This window comes from Cryptomeria japonica, chromosome 2 (genome assembly GCF_030272615.1).
Source record: "Cryptomeria japonica chromosome 2, Sugi_1.0, whole genome shotgun sequence".
Lineage (NCBI taxonomy): Eukaryota > Viridiplantae > Streptophyta > Pinopsida > Cupressales > Cupressaceae > Cryptomeria > Cryptomeria japonica.
The window spans coordinates 604,323,647-604,345,091 of NC_081406.1; the positions used below are offsets into that span (position 1 = coordinate 604,323,647).

Sequence of the window (21,445 nt, forward strand, 5' to 3'; positions counted from 1 at the left end):
AAGAGGTAGCTCACAATCTGTAAGTCATCATAGCTTGATTAAGTTGTTGGTCAAACATTCTCTAAGGGACATCTCTCAAATGACCTGGGGAGAATTTGAGGATATTACAAGATTTGAGGAAAATGATGTTCTTGTCGTAGGAGAAATTCTATCTCAAGGTGTAATTGAGGGAGCCTCATCATCTAGGGCTTCTACAACTACAGACTCTCCTTCTCTTGAAGATATTCCACCGGTTGTAGGCAAATCCTTGAATGAACCTAATACCGAGCCCTCATCAACCCCAATTTAGACTAGGGCTGTTGCCCATAAAAAACAGGAAAAATCAACGCAAACTTCAGTGGAAGAAATTATCGAGCAACCAAATGCTACACAAGTTTCTCCTACGACTAAGAAGAGGAAAATAGAGAAAGCTGACTCTCGTGCAACCGATACTCCTACAGCCACACAAGAACTATCATTGAGGAGAAGTCATAGGGTTTCACAAAGGTTGCCAATGCAGAAGAGTGTAGAGGTGATTGTCTCTGTTGAGTCACCTGAGCAAGAACATGACGGTCCAAAAGAAACTCAGCCACAGAGGAATCAGGGTTATGAAGGATTGAAAAACCTAGCCAGTATTATAGAGAAATTAATAGAGACAAGTGATAAGGTTCTGAAACCCCAGGTAACTGCTCACAATCCTACCTCTTCTATTACCAACCTATCTATTGCTCTTTCATTTTATAGGGAATGGGAGATAGAGAAAGCTAGAATGCAGGAAATAATTAATAAACAACAAAAGGAAATCGAGAAGAGAGATAAACAGATTGTTGAATTGAAGACTAAGGTGGATACTGTGGTAGACATGATTCCTAAATTAAAGCAATGTAGGGCTCCATCAAGGGTTTATTCTTTGTATTTGAAAGAATAGCACCTTTGTTTTAAGTTGACCCGCATTGTTAGAGATTTCAGTCCCTCTTTGGAGACCCCACATGAGTTTATCATGCTTATAAAAGTTCTCTTGCAACAATTATAAATTTACTGTGTGAATTGTATTTGCACAATTATGCTGTCTCCTCTAATACCAAATGGAACCCCATATTATAAATTGGAGATACTCATTTGAAAGTGTTAATGTCTTGGATACAAAATGAAATTAGCATGGGAGAAGAGTCTAGGACACACAGTGACATGGAGCTTGACTGTCCACTACCACTTAGGGTTGAGGCTAAGAATCCACAACTCTTGTACTATGATTGGCAAAAATTGCTATATAAATCCGACATTAAAAGCCTAATTCTGCCACTCAGGGAGGAGGTGTTCCAAGAATATGAGAAGCTAATTGAGACTGAAGGCTAGATTGTAGCTGGACATTTGGCTTAGTGATGGAATAAACTTCCTGAAGAGCTTAAATAGGCTGAGCCCCATTCCTTTCCTAATTATCATGCAACAATACAAAGAGCCCCCAAATATATCCACTTGGGCAGAACAAAGGAGAACAACTTGTTACCCTTAATCTTCCAACTGCCCATCCTAATGTGGCCACTCATGGGATGTAGGGCCACTGATAAGCCCTATGATGAATTATTAGAAGAAGCCAAGTGGACTAGGTTGGAGAAAATGAAGGGATTCTACTAGAACCTAGCTACAGGAGGCACAAGACAGGGTACCATTGGTGATTTAAGAGTTAGTGCCCATGTAAGGAATTTTCCTTCTGCTAGAGGACTAATAAGAAGTTAGGTTGGGGGGAAAAATGATATGCTGAAATAATAGCTCTTTTTATGTCCATGTCTATTATGTTTTTCATGATTTAAGTTGTGTAATAAGACAATATTAAGGGTATAGGATGTGTTAGAGGTTTTTGATCCTATGCATGATGAACATTAACCAAACCTTTCAAACTTTGTATTGTTTTGGCTACGTATATATTCTTGTAGCTATGCAAATTGCTATGATAATTTTATAAGTGGATGAATGAATGTTATGGCTGACAGAAAATGGATATGTATGTGGTTGTGTGCTTTAACTCAATGCAAGAATATTTAGGTAGCTACAAAAGCGGTCAAACCATGCTAGAAATGAGGATCGTGCCATTCAGGTCATTAAAGACAGAGTCAAGGTGGTTGCAATCATTAAAGAAATAAGAAAGGCAATAATTGAGCAACTAAAGAATAGTGAAGCAGTTTAAGACTTATTTATGGTTGTCTCCAATAGGCGACAATATAGTGGGAACCGTTGTGCTATATTCTTGGTTATGAATGATGAATATTCCATAATCTTTGTGGTTGACACTTTCTTTGTTGTAATAAAACTTATGCCTTTTGTCTTGGGTGTGGTTAGGTAGTTAGTAGTTTGTTATAGTTTTTTTATAAATAAAGATCCAAACCTCCTCATGGGGGTTAGACAGAGTTTTCAAGAGCTAGACAGTTTCTCTCTGCTTTCATAGTATGTAACAATTTTTGGGATGATAAATAAAGTGATGGCATTTTGAAAATATAAGACTATTTGAGTTCTGGACATGCTCATCCAAGGGGGCCCACTTGGTGAGCGATCCTGTGTCTTTGTTGTGTTAGTTTTATTTTACTATATTTGTTGTTCTAACATTTGACTATTTCTACAGCCATTGGAACTAGAACCTGTGACTGTTCCTATAGCCAAAGGCGAATAGAGTAGTTCCTGTTTGTCAGTTTAGAACATCAGTGGTATTTAGTTCTTTGAATTACCCTTCAACATTAAGGTTTCCTGTAGCATTTTATTCATTATATTTCTATGTGTTAATTTCTGCAATTTCCTTTGCTATAGTAGAATAGAATATATTTTATTGGAACTTAGTGCATAAACTGTGCTAGACCATTTCAAGTAATATGTCCTTGGGTTGACATGTAAATGAAACCTCCACCATAGAATGATAACTATTCAAGATAGATTTGCAATCCTTGAGTTCAGGTTTTAAGCTGAGTTATTCTTCCAATTGTGAAGGCAGACAATCCTTGAGCCTGATGCTCTCTTTGAGGGGATGATTTGAACTTATTTTTGTAAGTAGTATTGGCACCGCTTTTTATATTGTAATAATGGTTCATCTTTCCCCTTAGAACACCATATGACCCCTTAGGACACCATATGACCCCTTAGGACACCATTAGACCCCTTAGGACACCATATGACCCCTTAGGACACCATACAATGCCTTAGGATATTGTATGGTCCTACTTGGGGCCGTATGGTGTACTAAAGGATCTTATGGTGTCGTTAGGGGTCATGTGGGGTCCTAAGGGGTCACATGATGTTGTTAGGGGTCATGTGGGGTCCAAATTGGGTCATGCATGTGTTATAACACCATACGACCCCTTAGGATATCATACATGGTCTTAATGGGTCCTAATGGATCTACACACCATATGACCCCTTAGGACATCATACAACCCCTTAAGATATCATATGGTCTTAAAGGGTCATGTCGTGTGCTAAGGGGTTGTATGGTGTCATTACGGGTCTTCAAGGTCCTAATGGGGCCACACATGTTTTAGAACACCATATGACCCCTTAGGATACCATACGACCCCTTAGGACATCATATGGTCCTAAGAGGTCTTGTGGTATGCTAAGGGGTCATATGGTGTCGTTAGGGGTCTTGTGGGGTCCTAATGGGTCTACACATGTGTTAGATTACCATATAACCCTTAGGAAACCATATGACCCCTTAGAACATCATACGGTCCTAAGGGGTCATGTGGTGTTCTAAGGGGTCCTTTGGTGTCGTTAGGGGTCATATGTAGTCCTAATGGTGCCACACATGTGTTACAACACCAGATGACCCCTTAGGACATCATTTTCTCCTAAGGGGTCATGTGGTGTGCTAAGGGGTCACATGATGTCATTAGGGGTCACGTGGGGTCCTAATTGGGCCATGCATGTGTTACAACACCATATGACCCCTTACAAAACCACAGAACTTCTTAGGATATCATACATGGTCCTAAGGGGTCTTATGGTGTCATTGGGGGTCATGTGGGATCCTAATGGGGTTACACATGTGTTAGAACATCATATGACCCCTTAGGACATCATACAACCCCTTAATATATCATATGGTCATAAGGCGTCATGTCATGTGCTAAGGGGTTGTATGCTGTCATTACCGGTCTTTGGGTCTTAATGGGGCCACACATGTGTTAGAACACCACATGACCCCTCAAGACACCATACGACCCCTTAGGACATCATATGGTCCTAAGGGGTTATGTGGTATGCTAAGGGGTCATATGGTGTCATTAGCAGTTTTGTGGGGTCCTAATAGGTCTGCACAGGTGTTAGAACAGTGAGATTTTTCCAAGATCAAGAGCTCAATGAAATGTACAAATAGAGAGACACAATATACGACAAGAATAAACTATATTCTCATCAATAGATAAATGATCAATAGTTCTTACATACAATGAATATGAGGCTACATATATTGGCAAGGCTATATGGATATGTGAGCACACAAACATGACATGTGGCTCAATAAGAAACAAGGGTAGGTAGGAAATAGGTGTGGTAGGTAGGAGAAAAACCTCCCTTAAGTGCAACTTAGGGGAATGCACTTAAGTCTACAATGCAACTAAGCAATGCAAGATGGGTCCCAACTACGAGGCCATGTTAGGTACCCATGTGCAAATACAAATGCATGCAAACCAATGCAATGAAATATCTCACAAAGCGGGGAAAGAGAGAAAAACCAATGAGAAAAAACCCTCCCCCAAAAGAGAGATGAAAGATATATAAAAGAACTCTCATAGAAGTATGTGAGGAACAAAACCCCATGTGAGGAAAAAGTCCCCCCCACATGAGAGAAGAAGAGAAGCTAGGTAGCCCCCCCTCAATGTAGAATCAACACCATTGGTAGAAGCTCGAAGATGAATGAAGAAACTACTCCATGAACATTGAACAATGTTCTTCCCCTTAGGAAGAAACAAAACCAAAGGTGTATCCATGAAGTCTCCCCAATCATGAAGGGAAGATGTAGGAAAAATACTCATGATGAATGGAATCTCTAAAAACTGGTCATATGTCCCCATGTCGAAGCTGAAGGATACCCCCTCCAAAGGTGGTAAACTACTCCACAATGCTGAAAAATGCACTCCAAGATCTAGTGTAAATGAATGTAGAACAAGTCCCAAAGACTCACATGTCTCCTCTAAGCATAAAGAGACCTCCTCCAACTACTGTACATAAGAATCCACAATCATGTCAATTCAAAAGAATGATCATGTAGAGAATGAACAAGAGGGTCAGAGTGTTCCCTCGTAAAATTCAAAGAAGGATCATCTTCATCAAAGAGAAGATGAATATCATCAATGATGTCTCCCAAATCTACAATGTAAGATTCCACAAACAAACCTGCAATGTCTATCAAGTAATCATCCCATGAAACTGAAGCTGGAAAACATGAAATATCTTGCTGTACTTAATCACAAGAATGAAAAATTGTCACACTATCTACAACATTAGGTGCAATAGGTGATGTGATATCAATAGGAGGAGATTAAATGCAAGGCTCAAGAATGGGGTCACATGTGAGAATCCCCAAGTTCAAGTACCCAAAGTTCTCCTCAAAATCTGGATCATCATGTGAAGAATCATCATGTGTAGAATCATCATATGTGAAATCATCCTCATCAACAAAATCTGAAAAGGAATATAACTGAGATGCATTTAATCAACCACCCCAGTCACAATGATAGCTCTAGTCTCCAAGTCTCTAATGAAAACTGACTCAGGTGTGAAGTCCACAATTCTCTTAAATGTGTCATGTCTGATTTGATAGATGGAAAGGAAATTGTTTGTCAAATGGGGTACACACAACACATCATTGAAGGAGTTATTCCCAATGGCAATATATCCTTTCCCAATCACATCCATGTATTATGATTGCCCATCAAAATCTGCGGCATGGTGCAAGGCTCAAATGTAGAGAACATAGACTGTGAAGATGCCATATGATGAGAAGCCCCTGAATCTAGAAGCCATCTCCATGAATCATGACTTGTAGTAGCACAAAGAGATTTTCCTTTTCTTCTCTTAAAAGAGTGAGTCTTCCCACTTGTAGAAGCCATGAATGCTTGCCCTTTTCCTTTTGAATGTGTGGAAGTGGAATTTGATGAATCATCCTTCTTGTATGCATTAGGCAAATCAATGTTATGCTTTTTGAGGATGTGTGAGAGCTCATCAATATTATTAGAATGGCAACAATGCTCCTCATGACCAAAATTTTTACAATAGGCACAAGTAGGTCTCTCCCTCTTTGGTGAATTTTCCTTCTTGGAAGAGGATGAATCTCCTTGTTGTGGAGAAGGTGATTCTTTGTCCTTAGGCTTTGATTGCCATTTCTTCTTGTTTGAGTTGTCCTTTCCTTGATTTCCTTTGTTCCCTTGATTTTCCACTAATGCTTGAGACTTAGAAGTCTTAAGAATGCCCATGCTTATCAACTTAGTTTGTTCCATCATCAACATTTCAGCAAAAGCATCAAATGTAGGCATTGTGTAGCTTGAACCCATTGTCATCCTATGGGTTTGGAAACTAGAAACAAATGCTACATATTCTTGTGGAAGTTTGCCCATTAAATTGAAGATAAATTGAGTATCCTTCTTATCAATGCCACAATCCTTGATTTGTTCCCTCAACTCTTTGCCTTAGTGACATAATCTTGTATAGTATCAAAGTTTTTGGGATCTAACATGGTGAGATCACTATCAGTCTGATATCCCCTAATCTCATCAACTTTATCATACAAGTCTTGAAACTTTTGCCAAGCATCCTTGATTATAGTAGATTTATCATTATGAAAAATGAGATCCTTTGATACATACTTTCTTAAGGTACCAATTTCCATGAAATTTTTAGTGAGCCAATCCAAGTGACCAACAGGATCAGTGGGAGCAATAATAGTTCCATCAATATAATGAGTTAGTCCTTTTTCCATAGGTTTACTCCATGCATCAATTTTACAAGTAGCATAATTATGAGGAGTTAAGAGAGGAAACTTAGGAGAAAGCATAGTAGTGAAAAGGAAGGAACACAAGAGTACAAAAGCACAAGAGACACCCCCCCCAAATTCAATCAATCAAAGTACCCCCCCCCCCCACCAAAAAAAAAAATGATGATTTTGGGACTTTATATGTAGTGCATGTACAATAGGCCACTTGCAAACAATGGCAAGGTGAAATTATGCGTTTATTTTACAACTGCCCCAATAGGCTGAGAACTACAATGCAAAAGACCAACAAGATAGATCTATGCAATACAAGTGCCAAATTGGCCAAAAAATACCATATGCTGAAAGTATAATTTCTACCCAAAATTGTTGCAAATTGATAGCATATTATGAGAGTAGACAAAAAAATTATGCACTTTAAAAAAAAAAAATGACACCTGAAAAGGAGTTTGTATGAGCCCAAACAGAGTCCTAGATGTTGCAGAAACAAGGATTGGACAGGTACAGTCACCAAAAACTGAGATTTCCAAAAAATATGTCAAATTCCACCACGAGAAAGTATACAAAAAATTAGTCCATTTCAAAAAAAATTTCACCAAAAAAGGAGCAAAAATGAGGAAGATATGGTCATTTGAAGTTGAACTGTAAAATCAAAAAGCTCAATGGAGGGGGCCTGCCAAATTTTTAAAAAAAATGACGATGTCAGCAAAAAAAAGGTTAAATTTGATGACCGTATGACCATAATGAAAACTTCACCTCACTGTTGACTGGGCATCCATACGATAAAGACTGACATGTGGCACACGCTGATTCACTGAAAAATAGGGTTGTCCGTACGGGTGCTGAGGTGGACTGCTGACTGGGCAGGTATGTATGTTGATGTGGCAATGTCGGTACTATTGACATGGCAGCCTGGAAGTCAACATCAATGGTGAGGTGATGTTTGACGAGGTCAGCAGTGGTGTCGATGATGTGGCAGGGTCTGCTGATGTGGCGGGTCCACGTGGTGGCTGAGGTGGCGGAGGGGCCTGAAAGGCGGCCGGAGAGGACGACGAGAGTCGCTAGACAACAACCGGTGGTGAGACAGGAAGGCGCCTGAAATTTAGGTGGCCCGAGCAGAGAGGTTGTCAATGTCGAGACAACATAGTGCTGGTAAGAAGTGGGCCAGTGCCAAGAGGTCGCCAACGTCGAAACAACAACACAAATGAAACTGCAGTGGGAGCCTGAAATCAAGACCCTGTAGAGTCAGAGTGCAGTATGGGTACGGTGGGCAGGGATGATTGGAACCCCCCACAAATACAAAGATTTAATTTTAATTTTTGAAAATTTCAAAAATCTATACTGTACCACTCAAATTGGGCAAAATTTTTCCTCTAAGCCCAAAATCTGATTTTCACCAAAATAGGCCGAATTTATACTCAAAATTCATTGAAATGGCCACCCTGACGCAATGGTGAGGTTGGATTTGGTCTAAGATGCCTCCAAAAGATGCTGCTCCTTAGATCTGCCTCTTGACATCACAATAATGCCTCTCAAAGCCGAATCAATGATGCTCTAATGGCTCTGATACCATGTGAAATTTTGCCAAGATCAAGAGCTCAATGAAATGTACAAATAGAGAGACAAAATATAGGACAAGAATAAACTGTATTCTCATCAATAGATAAATGATCAATAGATCAATAGTTCCTACATATAATGAATATGAGCCCGCATATATAGGCAAGGCTTATGGATATGTGAACAAACAAACATGACATGTGGATCAATAAGAAACAAGCGTAGGTAGGAAATAGATATGGTAGGTAGGAGAAACAATATAATATTCCACATGAGGTAGATCACCCACCGAAGGTGGAATTATCACTCCACAATAAGTGGATATGATAAAGTAGTAACAAGATCACACCATAAAAGATGGAAATTCTCCTACACATGCTATCCCAATGTGGCACAAACACCCAAGTATCTCATACCCAAACTACTATGAAATGCATTATCCTAAGTAAACTTAAGTAAGGTGTAATAATATCCAACATCAATAATTATTTACACCAACAAGAACACCATATGAACCCTTAGGACACCATACGACCTCTTAGGACATCATATGGTCCTAAGGGGTCATGTGGTGTGCTAAGGGGTCATATGGTGTTGTTAGGGGTAATGTGGAGTCCTAATGGTGCCACACATGTGTTATAACACCATATGATCCACTAGGACACTATATGACCCCTTAGGACATCATATGCTCCTAAGGGGTCATGTGGTGTGCTAAGGGGTCACATGATGTTGTTAGGGGTCACATGGGGTCCTAATTGGGCCACACGTGTTACAACACCATATGGGGTAATGTGGGGTACTAATGGGGCTGCACATGTGTTAGAACATCATATGACCCCCTAGGAAATCATATGGTCTTAAGGGCTCATATGATGTTCTAAGGGACCTTATATGATGTCATTAGGGGTTATGTGGGGTCCTAAGGGGGAGAGAGAGGGAAATAGAGAGTGAGATTTAAAGAGGGTAGAAATACAATGTACCAAGATATTGAGAGAGTGTATGTGCATATATTTTACATAGATATATGTATACATACACATACACATTTTATATATATACATATTATACATGTACATATTATATACATACATACATATGTATACATACACATACACATATGTATACATACATATATGTATAAATACACATACACATATTATATACATATACATACATATGTATTTCTATATATTATGATGTCTTTATGTTCACATAACACGTACGGGTTTTGTTCTCTCTAAACCCCATACACACTATTGTTTCTAAAAACCCCATACACGCTATTAGTAAAACAAAACCCATACATGTTTAGTGCATTTAGGCTTGTGATTAGGCTTGGATGGCAAGGCTGAGGGTTGGAAGTTTGATTTCCCTCAATTTCCCTCCTTTTTGATGTGTTTTGTTTTATCAAAATGGTTTCTCGACTTTGTCATCATCAAGTTTAAACCTCATCAATTGGGTATATCTAAAATTTCTACCATTTTTTCGCCCATCTTTTGAGCTTCCTAACCATATATTTTAAATTTTTTTTAAACAACATTAACATATTAATCTTGAATTTCTTTTACCAGTGTCTCCATAGTTCTTAGAGACATATGTGTACCATTTGTCTAATAACTTTTGATCTACTTCTCCAAATTTAAAAAAAAACATATATTATTGTATTGCACTTGAGTCTTTACACTTACAATTTTTTTTTTGTATTTTTGATTATTTTGGTGCAAGTCATGCTTCATGCTCAAACAGGTGCTTGATTTTCAGGATGTGCCCATCTCAAAAAATCATAAAAAAAAGTACTCAGCCAAAAATTACAAAAAAATACACAACTTCTAGTGCTCACTCTTAGCTATGTTTCTACCAAAGGATTTATGTTTTTCAGAAAAAATCAGGGACTATTTTTTCATGGGCGAAGGATTTGACCCCCTTAATATTATCCAATTTTGAAAACATTTAGTAGTTTGGAAACTAGATTCAGAGTAATACATGTTAGAAAACTCAAATAACCAGTGGACAACTGAGAGGGGGGGGGGGTGAATCAGTTGTCAACAGATTATGGAACTTTAAGATTTAAAACCTTATTACCAGAATACATAAACCAAATACCATAATAGCAGATATAGAAGTTAGGAACAAATATAAGCCACAAAACATTTACCGACCATCCACAAAAGATAACACCAATATTTGTACGTGGAAAACTTGGTAAAGGGAAAAACCTTGGTGGGAAGCCTACTCACAGTCAGATAATACTTCTACAGTAAGTATGTGATTACAAAAAGAGGGGCCTGCACATGCAGGAAGGCCAAAATCCTAGAGCGCACTGCTCATCACTAAAGGAGCCTCATTGACTACAATGAAATCTAGACTACAATCCAAAAAGAAGAGTGAATTGAAAAAATAACATCTCCTATGCTTGAGTACAGTTCTGGTTAAGCTCAATATCGAAAGTCTTAAACCTCTTTTACAAACCCAATTCGATCACCTATGATCAACCAAAACCTTTGCATATTATTACAACCTTATTTGCACACAGATAATCACATAATCCATAACCCATAACCCATAACCCATGATCTGCAAAGAGATCTTACATCATATTTATACCAACCCCAGGACCTAAACAATTAGGTTGGCGACCTAAAAGATAATACAATAAGTTCATAACATAAAACTGCAAACTAATGATCAACCAAGTCGGCCTAAGACCAAAACAATATAATCTAATCAATAAATCCATCTGACAACGCATCGGGATCATCCACCAACACGTTACATAAACTAGTCCATAACCTAGTAGAATAAGATTGGACCTAAAATAGGTCACCATAAATCAAATCCAACACCACCAATCATTAGGAACACAAACAATATAACCAACTGCATCTCGAAAACCATCTAGAAGCCTCACCAACACCACTTATCAAATGCATCAGAAGATCTTCAACAAAGATTTGCCGGTAAAACACTTACTAGTGACCAAAAGGCTTACTAGAGCAAATGATAGCTTTTGAGTCATCAAATCCTGAACCAACTGACCGTGATACGCATCTAGATAGCATGAATGATATATCCAAACCAATTCCACAAACCAAAGCATACCAAAGCATACCAGAGCATACCAGATCAATATCATAATCCAACCGCTCTACCGGAACCTACCGGAAGCTGGCAAACAACCAAAACAGCTGGTGTTGCCATCAATGACAAAACATCAATACAACACATAATCAATTCCTGCAATTTGCCAACACTACAATCTTTGTTGTTTGAGTATCTTCATATTTTGAGTGGATGTCTCTCAAATTTCTCCTCCAAGTTTAGGTTTAGCTGATTTTGGGAAAAAAGTGTCCACTTATATCCCCCTTTTTGCACACCATCTTGGTGCACTTACCCTATAATAGGACCTATTAGGTCAAGTAATAGGTCCTACTAGGAACAATAAGACCTAATAGGTCCTAATATGCCATAATAGGACCTAATAGGTCCTAATAGGTCCTAATACATGCCATAATAGGACCTATTAGGTCTTAATAGGTCCTACTAGGATAAATAGGTCCTAGAAGGGGTCTTAAGGGGTCGTAATAGGTCCTAATGGGTATTAAGGGGTCTTAAGGGGTTGTAATAGGTCCTACTAGGCATAATAGGAACTAATAGGTCCTAATATGCCATAATAGGTCCTAATAGGTCCTAAGGGGTCTTAAGGGGTCTCAAGGGGTAGTAATAGGTCCTAATAAGAACAATAGGACCTAATAGGTCCTAATAGGTCCTACTAGGTCATAATAGGTCCTAATAGGTCCTAATAGATCCTAATATGCTATGATAGGACCTATTAGATCCTAATACGTCCTACTAGGACAAATAGGCCCTAATAGGTCCTAATATGCTGTAATAGGACCTAATAGGTCCTAATATGCCATAATAGGTCCTACTAGCCATAATTGGACCTAATAGGTCCTACTAGGCATAATAGGACCTAATAGGTCATATGATGCCATAATAGGACCTAGTAGGTCATAATAGGTCCTACTAGGACAAATAGGTCCTACTAGGCATAATGGGACCTAATATGTCCTAATAGGTCCTAATATGCCATAATATAACCTAAGGGGTCTTAAGGGGTAAGGGGTCCTAATAGGTCATAAGGGGTCTTAAAAGGTCCTATTATAATTTAAATATCATTTTGGTTTTTCAACAATTTCATTTTCATTTTGGTTTTGGTTTTGGTGTTTAAACGTTTTGGTTTTTCAATATTTTTATTTTCATTTTTTTTTGTCATTTTGGTTTTGGTTTTCATTAAATGATTTTTGTTATGGTTTTCCTGTTTGTTTTTGTTTTTGTTTTGATTTTTGTTATGGTTTTGATGTTTGTTTTGGTTTTTGTTTTCGTTTTGATTTTTGATTTGGTTTTGGTTTATATTATCAACATTTTAATTTTCATTCATCAAGCAAAATAAAAATATATATAACAAAATTTTCTTAATTATTAAAACCTAAACTAATCAATTCAATTTTTTTTCCTAATCAATTCAAAAACTAATTTAACTCAAAAAATATTATGCCAGATTGGAAAAAAGATATTAAAAACTAAAACTGGAAAAAAATGGAGTAGGTGACCTACCTGGAGGGCTTGGTGGAGGCTACAATCAGGATCTCGGTTAGAAAAAATGAACCGGGTCACGTTTTTAAAAAAAATTTATAAGTTTTACGAAAGGGGATCCCATTTCCCATTTTTGGGTTAAGGCTCGGGATCCCGAACCATACGGGATCTTGAATCATTTTTAGGCTCGGGATCCCGTGCCTAATCGGGATCCCGTTTCATCGCCTATCCGCTCCACCTGATTTGCACTTTTTTTCTAAGTACAAAACTTCCACATTAAGTGGACACAACTTCTTGCACTTACCCTATTGTTTCATCAAAATCAGAGCAATTGGGTTAAATTGGCCAAGGGCACAAAAATAGAGGCAAAATATAAGGGAAGCTAAAAAATATGGGCAATTTGGAGCAAAAAGAGGTCACCATTGTGCTCAAAAGGCCCGAGAACTCTAAAACCGCATGTCAATTTGTTGAAATCGGAGATTAGAAAATTCTTTACATAAATTTTCAGGAAGTTTATATTTTCCAAAAGTTTTCGTCTTAGGAAATTTTCTATTTTTTTAAAAATATTTCTATTTGTGGAAATTTTCTTTTTTCCAAAAGTTGCTATTTCTAGAAACTTTGTATTTTTGGGAACCCTTCAAGTCTTAAATGACATGTCATTGGTTTTTTGCCCATAAATTTTTCATATGAGGTCAAAATTAGGAAAATGAGATAATGTCAAAGATTCCGGTGGTGATCTAATTCTCTAGGTGGTTTGATCAAGTTCTACACCAATTTTTTGTACTAGGACTCCAAAGTTAGCCTCCAATTTCGTGCTTCCAAGGCAATTGTTGGAAAGAGACATTGCACAAGTCATCTGGTGTTGTCATTGATGGCAACCCAAGTCAGTGTACCCATCCACAGTGAATGATTTGCTCATATCGAAAGTCAGATTGAAGATTGGTTTAAGTCTGACAAGCTTAGAATATAGCATCCGACAGTGTTTGATATCTTGGTTGGTATTTTGTTTGGAGTTAACATTTTGTGTTGTGGATCAAAGTGAAGCTAAATGGATGTATGGAGTACCTTATTCCATAATTCTAGCCTCTGGTTATGATTGGTGTGCGAGTTAGAAGATCCAGTATATCAGTTTTGGGTTTGACAGTGTAGAATAACCGACTAGCATGATAAATCTTTGTGCGGATTTGATGGAGTGGTTTTGGTGATTGGTTTTGCGATCGAGGATTTTTAGTAGACATATGTGATTGGTTTTGTGATCGAGGATGTTTAGTAGACATATGTGATTAAATGCATTAAGTGGTTGAAAGAACAGTTTAATAAAGTCAAAGATTGCAGAACACTGATTCACCCCCCTCTCAGTCTTCCTTGATTCCAACAACCATATCTTTGATATTTGGACTCTATTTTTCAACTTCCTCACATCTTCAAAAATATCTTAAATTACCCTATTTAAATATTAGGTCCTTTTATGTGGAATTTTTATCAAGTACTTAGAGATATCAATGTTTTTTCCTTTTGGGCTACATGCAAATGAGGTCTCTATTTGTATTGAGGGTTTATATTTTGTATATTTTTTGGCGATTATTTTGAGGAGTGAATCATGTATAAGTTTTTTAGGTGTAAATATTGTGGGAGAAATAATCATGGGCATGAAATGTGTCCTAATTTATCACATAATGTTTTTCAACTCTTGCTTGAGTGTGCATTAAAATCTTAAGTTGTTTCTTCTTCACCTATAGAGACAATTTTTGTACCTTCATTGTTTGAAACTCTTATTCTTGTTAAGAAGGACAACTCATCTATTTGTTTTATTGATTGGATTCCTATTTGAAAAACATTGGTTTGTTATTTATGAAGTCTCACATTTACATTTGGGAGACACATTTGAGGGTTTATCTCTCATATTTGATGATAGTTGTGATGCTCCTATTGTCACATCTTATTTGTCTTTGGAGCTTGTTCAAGATTAGTTTCTAGTGGTTCCTTCTTTGTCACATTCCATTGTGTTTGGGTATGCACTTGATTGGTTCATGGCATCATCTTCCAAGGTCTTGGTGACACATGAGTATATTTCAGAGACATCATCATCCTACATTTGGATTTTGTTTCATACCAATTATTATCCAAAATGGGAAGTATTCCTACATTTGTACTTGGTTTATCTTCTTCTCAAGGGTAGAAATATTGTAAATTAACTATATTTTGTCTTCAAGCACTCACCATTTCTACAGGACATTAAACATTATGGGGGAGCTATGTAGTCTCTCTCTTTCCTTCCTATGGAGGGATACTTGATTGTATACACATGATGTATGTAGTTCTTGAGGGGTATCATTAAGTCCTCCATGCACCCTCTTTTTATTTTAGTTTCTCTCTTTTAGAAAGGAGTTTTGTCAAGAACTGGGTTTTCTCCTTTTCTCTAGTTGTGAGAGTTGCATTGGTTTGTACATGAGTACCTAATTAGGCCTAGTTGTTGGGACTCATTCATGCACACATTTTTCATTCATCTTTTAGCTCTTTAACTTATCCCTAAGTTAATATTAAGAGGGGGTGTTGGAGTAATTTTAGGATAATTATTTAATTATTTATTAATTAGGTCCTTTAACTTCTTTTTCACTTAAGCTAAACTTAGGTACTTTTTTGTTATCTAGAGTTTTCTTTTCTAGATGTAGTTGAGCTTAATTTGGCTCCTACTTTGCATTTCTTTGGTTCTCCTAATTTTAGCATTAGGTTTTTCACCTAGGGTTTCATTCATCCTTTATAAAGATTAATTCATTGTAATTGTACCTCCAATATTGTATCTCTAATATAAATTGTGTAATAATACAAAGCCCTCTGGCTTTTATAGAGCATACAATCATTGCTTGATCTCTTTTGTGCGATAGGTGTTTTGCTTGCAGATGAATCTTGACTCCTGTGGTTGATCATACAAATATTATATTCTCTATAACAAATAGAGAATTATGTATTGTTACACAATTGATATTCAAGGTACAATTACAATGAATGGATGAATCCTTATAAAGGATGAATGAAACCCTAAGTGCAAAACCTAATGCTAAAAATTAGAGAACTAAAGAAATGAAAAGTAAGAGCTAAATTAAGATTAACTACATCTAGAAAAACAAACTGTAGATTAAAAAGGCACCCAATATTAGCTTAAGTAAAAAAGTAATTAAAGGACCTAATTAATAAATAATTAGATAAATATCCTAAAATTACTCCAACACCCCTCTTAAGATTAACTTGGGGGTAAGCTAAAGAGCTAATAGATGAGAGAAAAATGGATGCATGAATGAGACCTGACAACTAGGCCCAATTAGGTACTCATGTACAAACCAATGCAAAGAAATGCAACTCTCACAATTGGAGAAAAGAAGAAAACCCAGCGGGACAATTTACCCCTCTCCAAAAGAGAGAAAATAAAATAACAAGATGATGCATGGAGGACTCAATGATTCCCTCCTAAGAACTATATACTTCATGTGTATACAATCAGGTATACCTCCATAGGAAGGAAAGAGATAGAATAGATAACTCCCATATAATGTATAATGTCCAATAGAAATGGTGGGTGCTTGAAGACAAAATATAGTCCAATGTCTACAATCAACATTTATCCTCTTGCGAAGAAGATAAACCAAGCACAATTGTTACATGTTCTATCTAGGAGTGTGTAGTCTCAAGGGGTTTCTTAGTGATTATGTGCACACTTTGGGGCAAAAAGTTAATTGAGATAAATGTATTTAATCTTTTGCTTCAATGTTAATGTCTAGGAATTATATTTTCTCTATAGATGGATGTATTTTAAGAGAGGGTAGCTCCTAAATACCTATGTATTTTCCTCATGTTTTTAGAGAAAAACGACTAGTTTCTTGAAATGAAAAAACCAATGATATGAGAAGCTTGGAAAGAAAGATGGCTCACATAAGCAAGTGGATTTGTGTTGATAAAAGTAGTTTTATAGGTTATTCCTATCTATAGATTCTCTCTTATGATTTTCTATAGAAACATCATTTCCAAATTTACCTTTGCTATGTTGAACTTCCCTTAGTCAAGTAAATTGGAGACCAAATAGTTTGAAATGTACAATGTTAATAACTCAAAGATGATCACAATAATTTTTGGTTTTAAATAATAATTGAGGGAAAATGAAAAGAGAGATAGGAATAACCCTTATGAGGTTATAATTGAGACTTTTAGTGTGTCATAAAACCATTATAAATCTTTGCACTAGGATTTAAAGAAAAATTCTTGAAATATTATGAATTATACCTAGATAATGAATTTTAGAAGCTTTTGAGGTCCTAATTGTACAATTAAAACTTGACTTTGGCTTTAGGCCAAGCAAGAAAGATATTTGTCTTTATGGAAAAAGGATAAAAAAGGGGGTTGATTCCCTCCTTGAACTAACTCAAGACATGGAACAATGGAGTCCTAGATAGAGAACAATATTGAAGGGAGATAAAAAGTGACCACCTTATAGATAGTTAATAAATAATCTTTTCTAAAATTAATTGCCATTCCAAACCAACCAAGTTTTGATGGCTTTCCATTTTCTCCAAATTATTTTTATCACAAAAGTACCATGAAATTGGAAATTATCCTTCATGCTAAGAAGGCTAATCCCCTTCTAAGATTACCTCCTATAAGGAACACTTGTAGAGATACAATGATACACCAAGATTTTCTAGGTCTTACTACTTTAAAGAGTTTAGATGATCCATGTGGCATAGAAGGATAATCCATTTCATTGATTTTAAATTAAACCTATTGCCACAGAGTCATGTAGGAGATATTGAGCTCCCAATCCACATCATGGAAACCTCTATGGTTTTTAGAAGAGGCCCAATGGATATCCTTAAGAAGATTTTTAAGCTTCTAGTAGGAAGCTTTAGGAAGAACTCCAAAAAAATAGTAGACTATAGTAGACATGAGTAGTCACCAAGATCTTTAAGCACACTTGGAATTCCCTACCAAAGAGAGGGGCTCAATAATCTAGTAAGCCAACTTCTTTTCAATTATGGAGATAACAACCTACCATAAAGAATGTGGAAGACTTGAAAGGAAACAAAAATTCCCTAGGAATTGAAAAATTTCCTCTTGCTCAATCTATTTGTACTCAAAAGTGTGAAGCAAATGAGGCTTAGGTGAGAAAGAATAACTATAAATAAAGAGTTTTATGTAATTGAATGTTGGAACCTAATGTTTTGCACAAAATATCTAAACAATATAGGGATTGTTTGATGTATCTTCATCTTCCAGAAAAAGTAAGATAATAGTCATCAACAAGATGCCCATTCAATAATTAAGTTGAGGAATTGAACAAAAAAACATTTGACCATATGTTGAAAAAACAAAATTGACCAAAACACATCCAAAATCCTCAACAACAAACACAAAGAACGTTGGCTAAACATCCATGATGGATAGACATTTTTGAAATAAATTTGTTCAAAATAAAAGGTATAAGATCCTAAATTACTATAACAAACTATAAGAACATACACAATCACATTAATGAATGAACGGAAGGTTGATTTTTAATAATAACCATGAGATGAAAGAAACCTCTCTTTATTTAGTTTGGTTTGGCATTTACCTAGAAGTAACATCATGTGCAACATCCCTCATAAATGAGTACTCAAGCTAAGAATGAAAGAGTGAAGGAATTTTAATGATGTCTATGATACCAAGTGGTCTAAGGGACCAAAAGACAAAAAAATAACACATTTTCAAATTCCTTTTGACATCTACTCGTCTATTATGAAACTTGACCAAGAAATTTGTTGTTTTGTGAAGCCTTGCCTTGTCAAATAGTTCATTTAGATTGCCCACCTTCAAATTGTTTTCAAACTGAATACATATATCCTCATACGCTGCACACTCTATGATAAAATATCATTCAGTTTGGATGATACTTTTACTTCAATAAATACAGGTTCTTTTTTCCCAATCTTTCATAGATACCATCTATTTTTCAGTTTCACACCTAAGATGATGAAACCGGTTCCGCGAAATGAAAGATTATAAAAGAAACAAAACTAGCGCGGAGATTTTGTGCAGAATCCGTTCAGGTCCATCGTCAATTGGCACTTTATATATATGTGTATCGCACTGAGTGCATCTATGGTAGCTTACAGCACGCATTCAAATCCGAAATATAATAACTGAGCCGACTGTTCGTCAGCCGTCGGTGTAGTGGTCGTATTAATATGTCAAATGGCTTTTTATTATATTCTGATCGTGCCGAAGCACAGTTAGAGATACTGGTTGGGTATATTTGCTTTTATTGTATTCTTATTATTATCGTGCCGAAGCACCTCCATACGGATGTAGGATGTAGGATGAAGTGTAAAAGGATGTAGGATTATACTTGGCGAGCAGATATTTGTTTCCTGAGATTAAATCAGATTTGCTTGCCTTTCACACGTCTTTCTTGCATTTCATTTCCCTATAAAGCCTTGTATGATTTCCCTACTTTCCATCAGAGAAACATAACAATGGAGTTGAAAACTGTGTGTTGCGCAGGATGGATATTAATGTTCATCTTCCCCCCAGTCTTCTGCTGTGATCGTTGTCTTCACAAATCAAAAGTATCCTATTACTCTTCCTCCGAGGCTATCAATGGTAAGTATAAACTTCATAAGCCTTTAAATCTCTTTTCTTGGCAGAGTAGCTTATCCTTAGATCTGAATAATATTCTATTGTAAATTACAGTGGGAGCATGTGGATACGAATCCTTTGCATCAACCGTGAACAATGGAGATGTGGCCGCAGCGAGCGCCAAAATATACAGGGAAGGGGTTGGTTGTGGCGGCTGCTATCAGGTATGAACCAATCAGTCACAATTTCTTTTGCTTTTTACTTCTGCCTTGGGATCAGGAATAATAAGTTTAAGGCGTAAACATCGTGTTGTGCTTTTAGATAATTGTATATTATTTATTTGTATCAAAATTTTAGATCACATGTGATAAAACTGTTATCTTTGCAGATAAGATGCACTGATCCTGAGATTTGCAGCGAATCAGGGATAAAAGTTGTGGTTTCAGACTTCACCCAAGACAATCAGACGGATTTTGTGCTGCCCAGTCGCACCTTCTCAAAGATGGCGCAACCCACAAAATCTTCTAAGCTTCTGAAGATGGGCATTGTGGATATCGAGTACAAACGGTTAGTAATTGGCCTTAAATCATATAGTTTGAATTTTCACCATGTGGCCACACAAACAAAAGAGTGTTTCAATTTTACTCCAATTATGTTTTGGCAGAAGCCTGCCCCTACCAGAGTTATAAAATAATCTGCTTTATCGATTTGAAGGCAAATGGATCATTTGACAAGAATCTTTTCTTTCATAATTTCTTGACAGAATACCATGTGAGTATCCAGGGCAGAACATGACGGTGAAAATAGACAAGATCAGTAATTACCCATACTTTCTTGCCGTGCAATTTCTGTACCAAGGAGGCCAGACAGATATCGTTCTCGTGGATGTTGCTCAGGTTAGAGACACACATGACATACTTATTACTGTGTCTTCAAACCTAAAAGTTAGAGATGAGTAGGTAATGAGTTAAATTTGCAAAGTGTAGGCTGGATCTTCGAATTGGAAATACATGACGCGCAACCATGGGGCAGTGTGGAGTATGCAGCAGCCTCCAATGGGGCCTCTATCTTTACGGCTGGTTGTTACAAGCGGATACGATGGTTATTGGGTGTGGGCCAAGGGACCTGTGCTCCCTGCTAACTGGAAAGTGGGCTCTATTTACGACAGTGGAGTTCAGATCACCGCCATCAAACAAGAAGGTTGTTCTCCTTGCCCACAAGATGACTGTTCCCCCTGCGACACCGAAGATTGGGACCAATAGGAATAGTTTTATGCCAGTTGCATACAAGTACATAAATTTCAAGATTAGGCAATCTCTTGTAAATTTCTGTTTTACACGTTGCAAACTGATTGTGCTTCACTACAACATTATATATACTAATTCTAGTATTTCAGGGTGGGTCGAAAAGTGTTTCAATTGGGTCAGTTAAAAGCCCCACACACTAAGCAACATATTAAGTTTAGAGAATGTCAGTCAATCTTGAGTGTACCACTTTTAAGTATAGAAGTCAAAGCTTAGTGTGTGTGATTTAAGCCGTCCGTTTCAATCGGTTGAGTACAATTGGTGAAGATGATGGTATGTGATATGAGATCCTCAACCAATGTTCAAACTCTTAGATATACATTCTGGTCAAGTTTGACCTCTAGATGAGTTTGACAAACCAGATCACCTTACACACAACTGCTTAGTCGAAGGTGACTTATGGCTTAAAAGTATGCTTACTCAA

The 21,445-nt window shown here is 36.9% G+C and overlaps 1 protein-coding gene across 1 annotated transcript; it reads left to right on the plus strand.

Annotated features, from left to right (window-relative positions):
* The first annotated feature begins 79 nt into the window (after window positions 1-79).
* On the plus strand, window positions 80-20,979 carry LOC131043858 (expansin-like A1). The gene is made up of 7 exons (XM_059215544.1): window positions 80-232; window positions 317-661; window positions 19,603-19,741; window positions 19,832-19,941; window positions 20,106-20,284; window positions 20,481-20,613; window positions 20,704-20,979. Exons 1-7 carry the CDS (start codon window positions 80-82, stop codon window positions 20,977-20,979), a joined length of 1,335 nt encoding a protein of 444 aa, XP_059071527.1.
* Window positions 20,980-21,445: the final 466 nt, after the last annotated feature.

Coding starts and splice junctions, on each gene's coding strand:
- LOC131043858 (XM_059215544.1), top strand. CDS start 80: ATGACCTGGGGAGAATTTGAGGATATTACAAGATTTGAGGAAAATGAT. Junction 233..316: donor CTCTTGAAGATATTCCACCG/GTTGTAGGCAAA, acceptor CATAAAAAACAG/GAAAAATCAACGCAAACTTC. Junction 20,614..20,703: donor TTCTCGTGGATGTTGCTCAG/GTTAGAGACACA, acceptor TGCAAAGTGTAG/GCTGGATCTTCGAATTGGAA.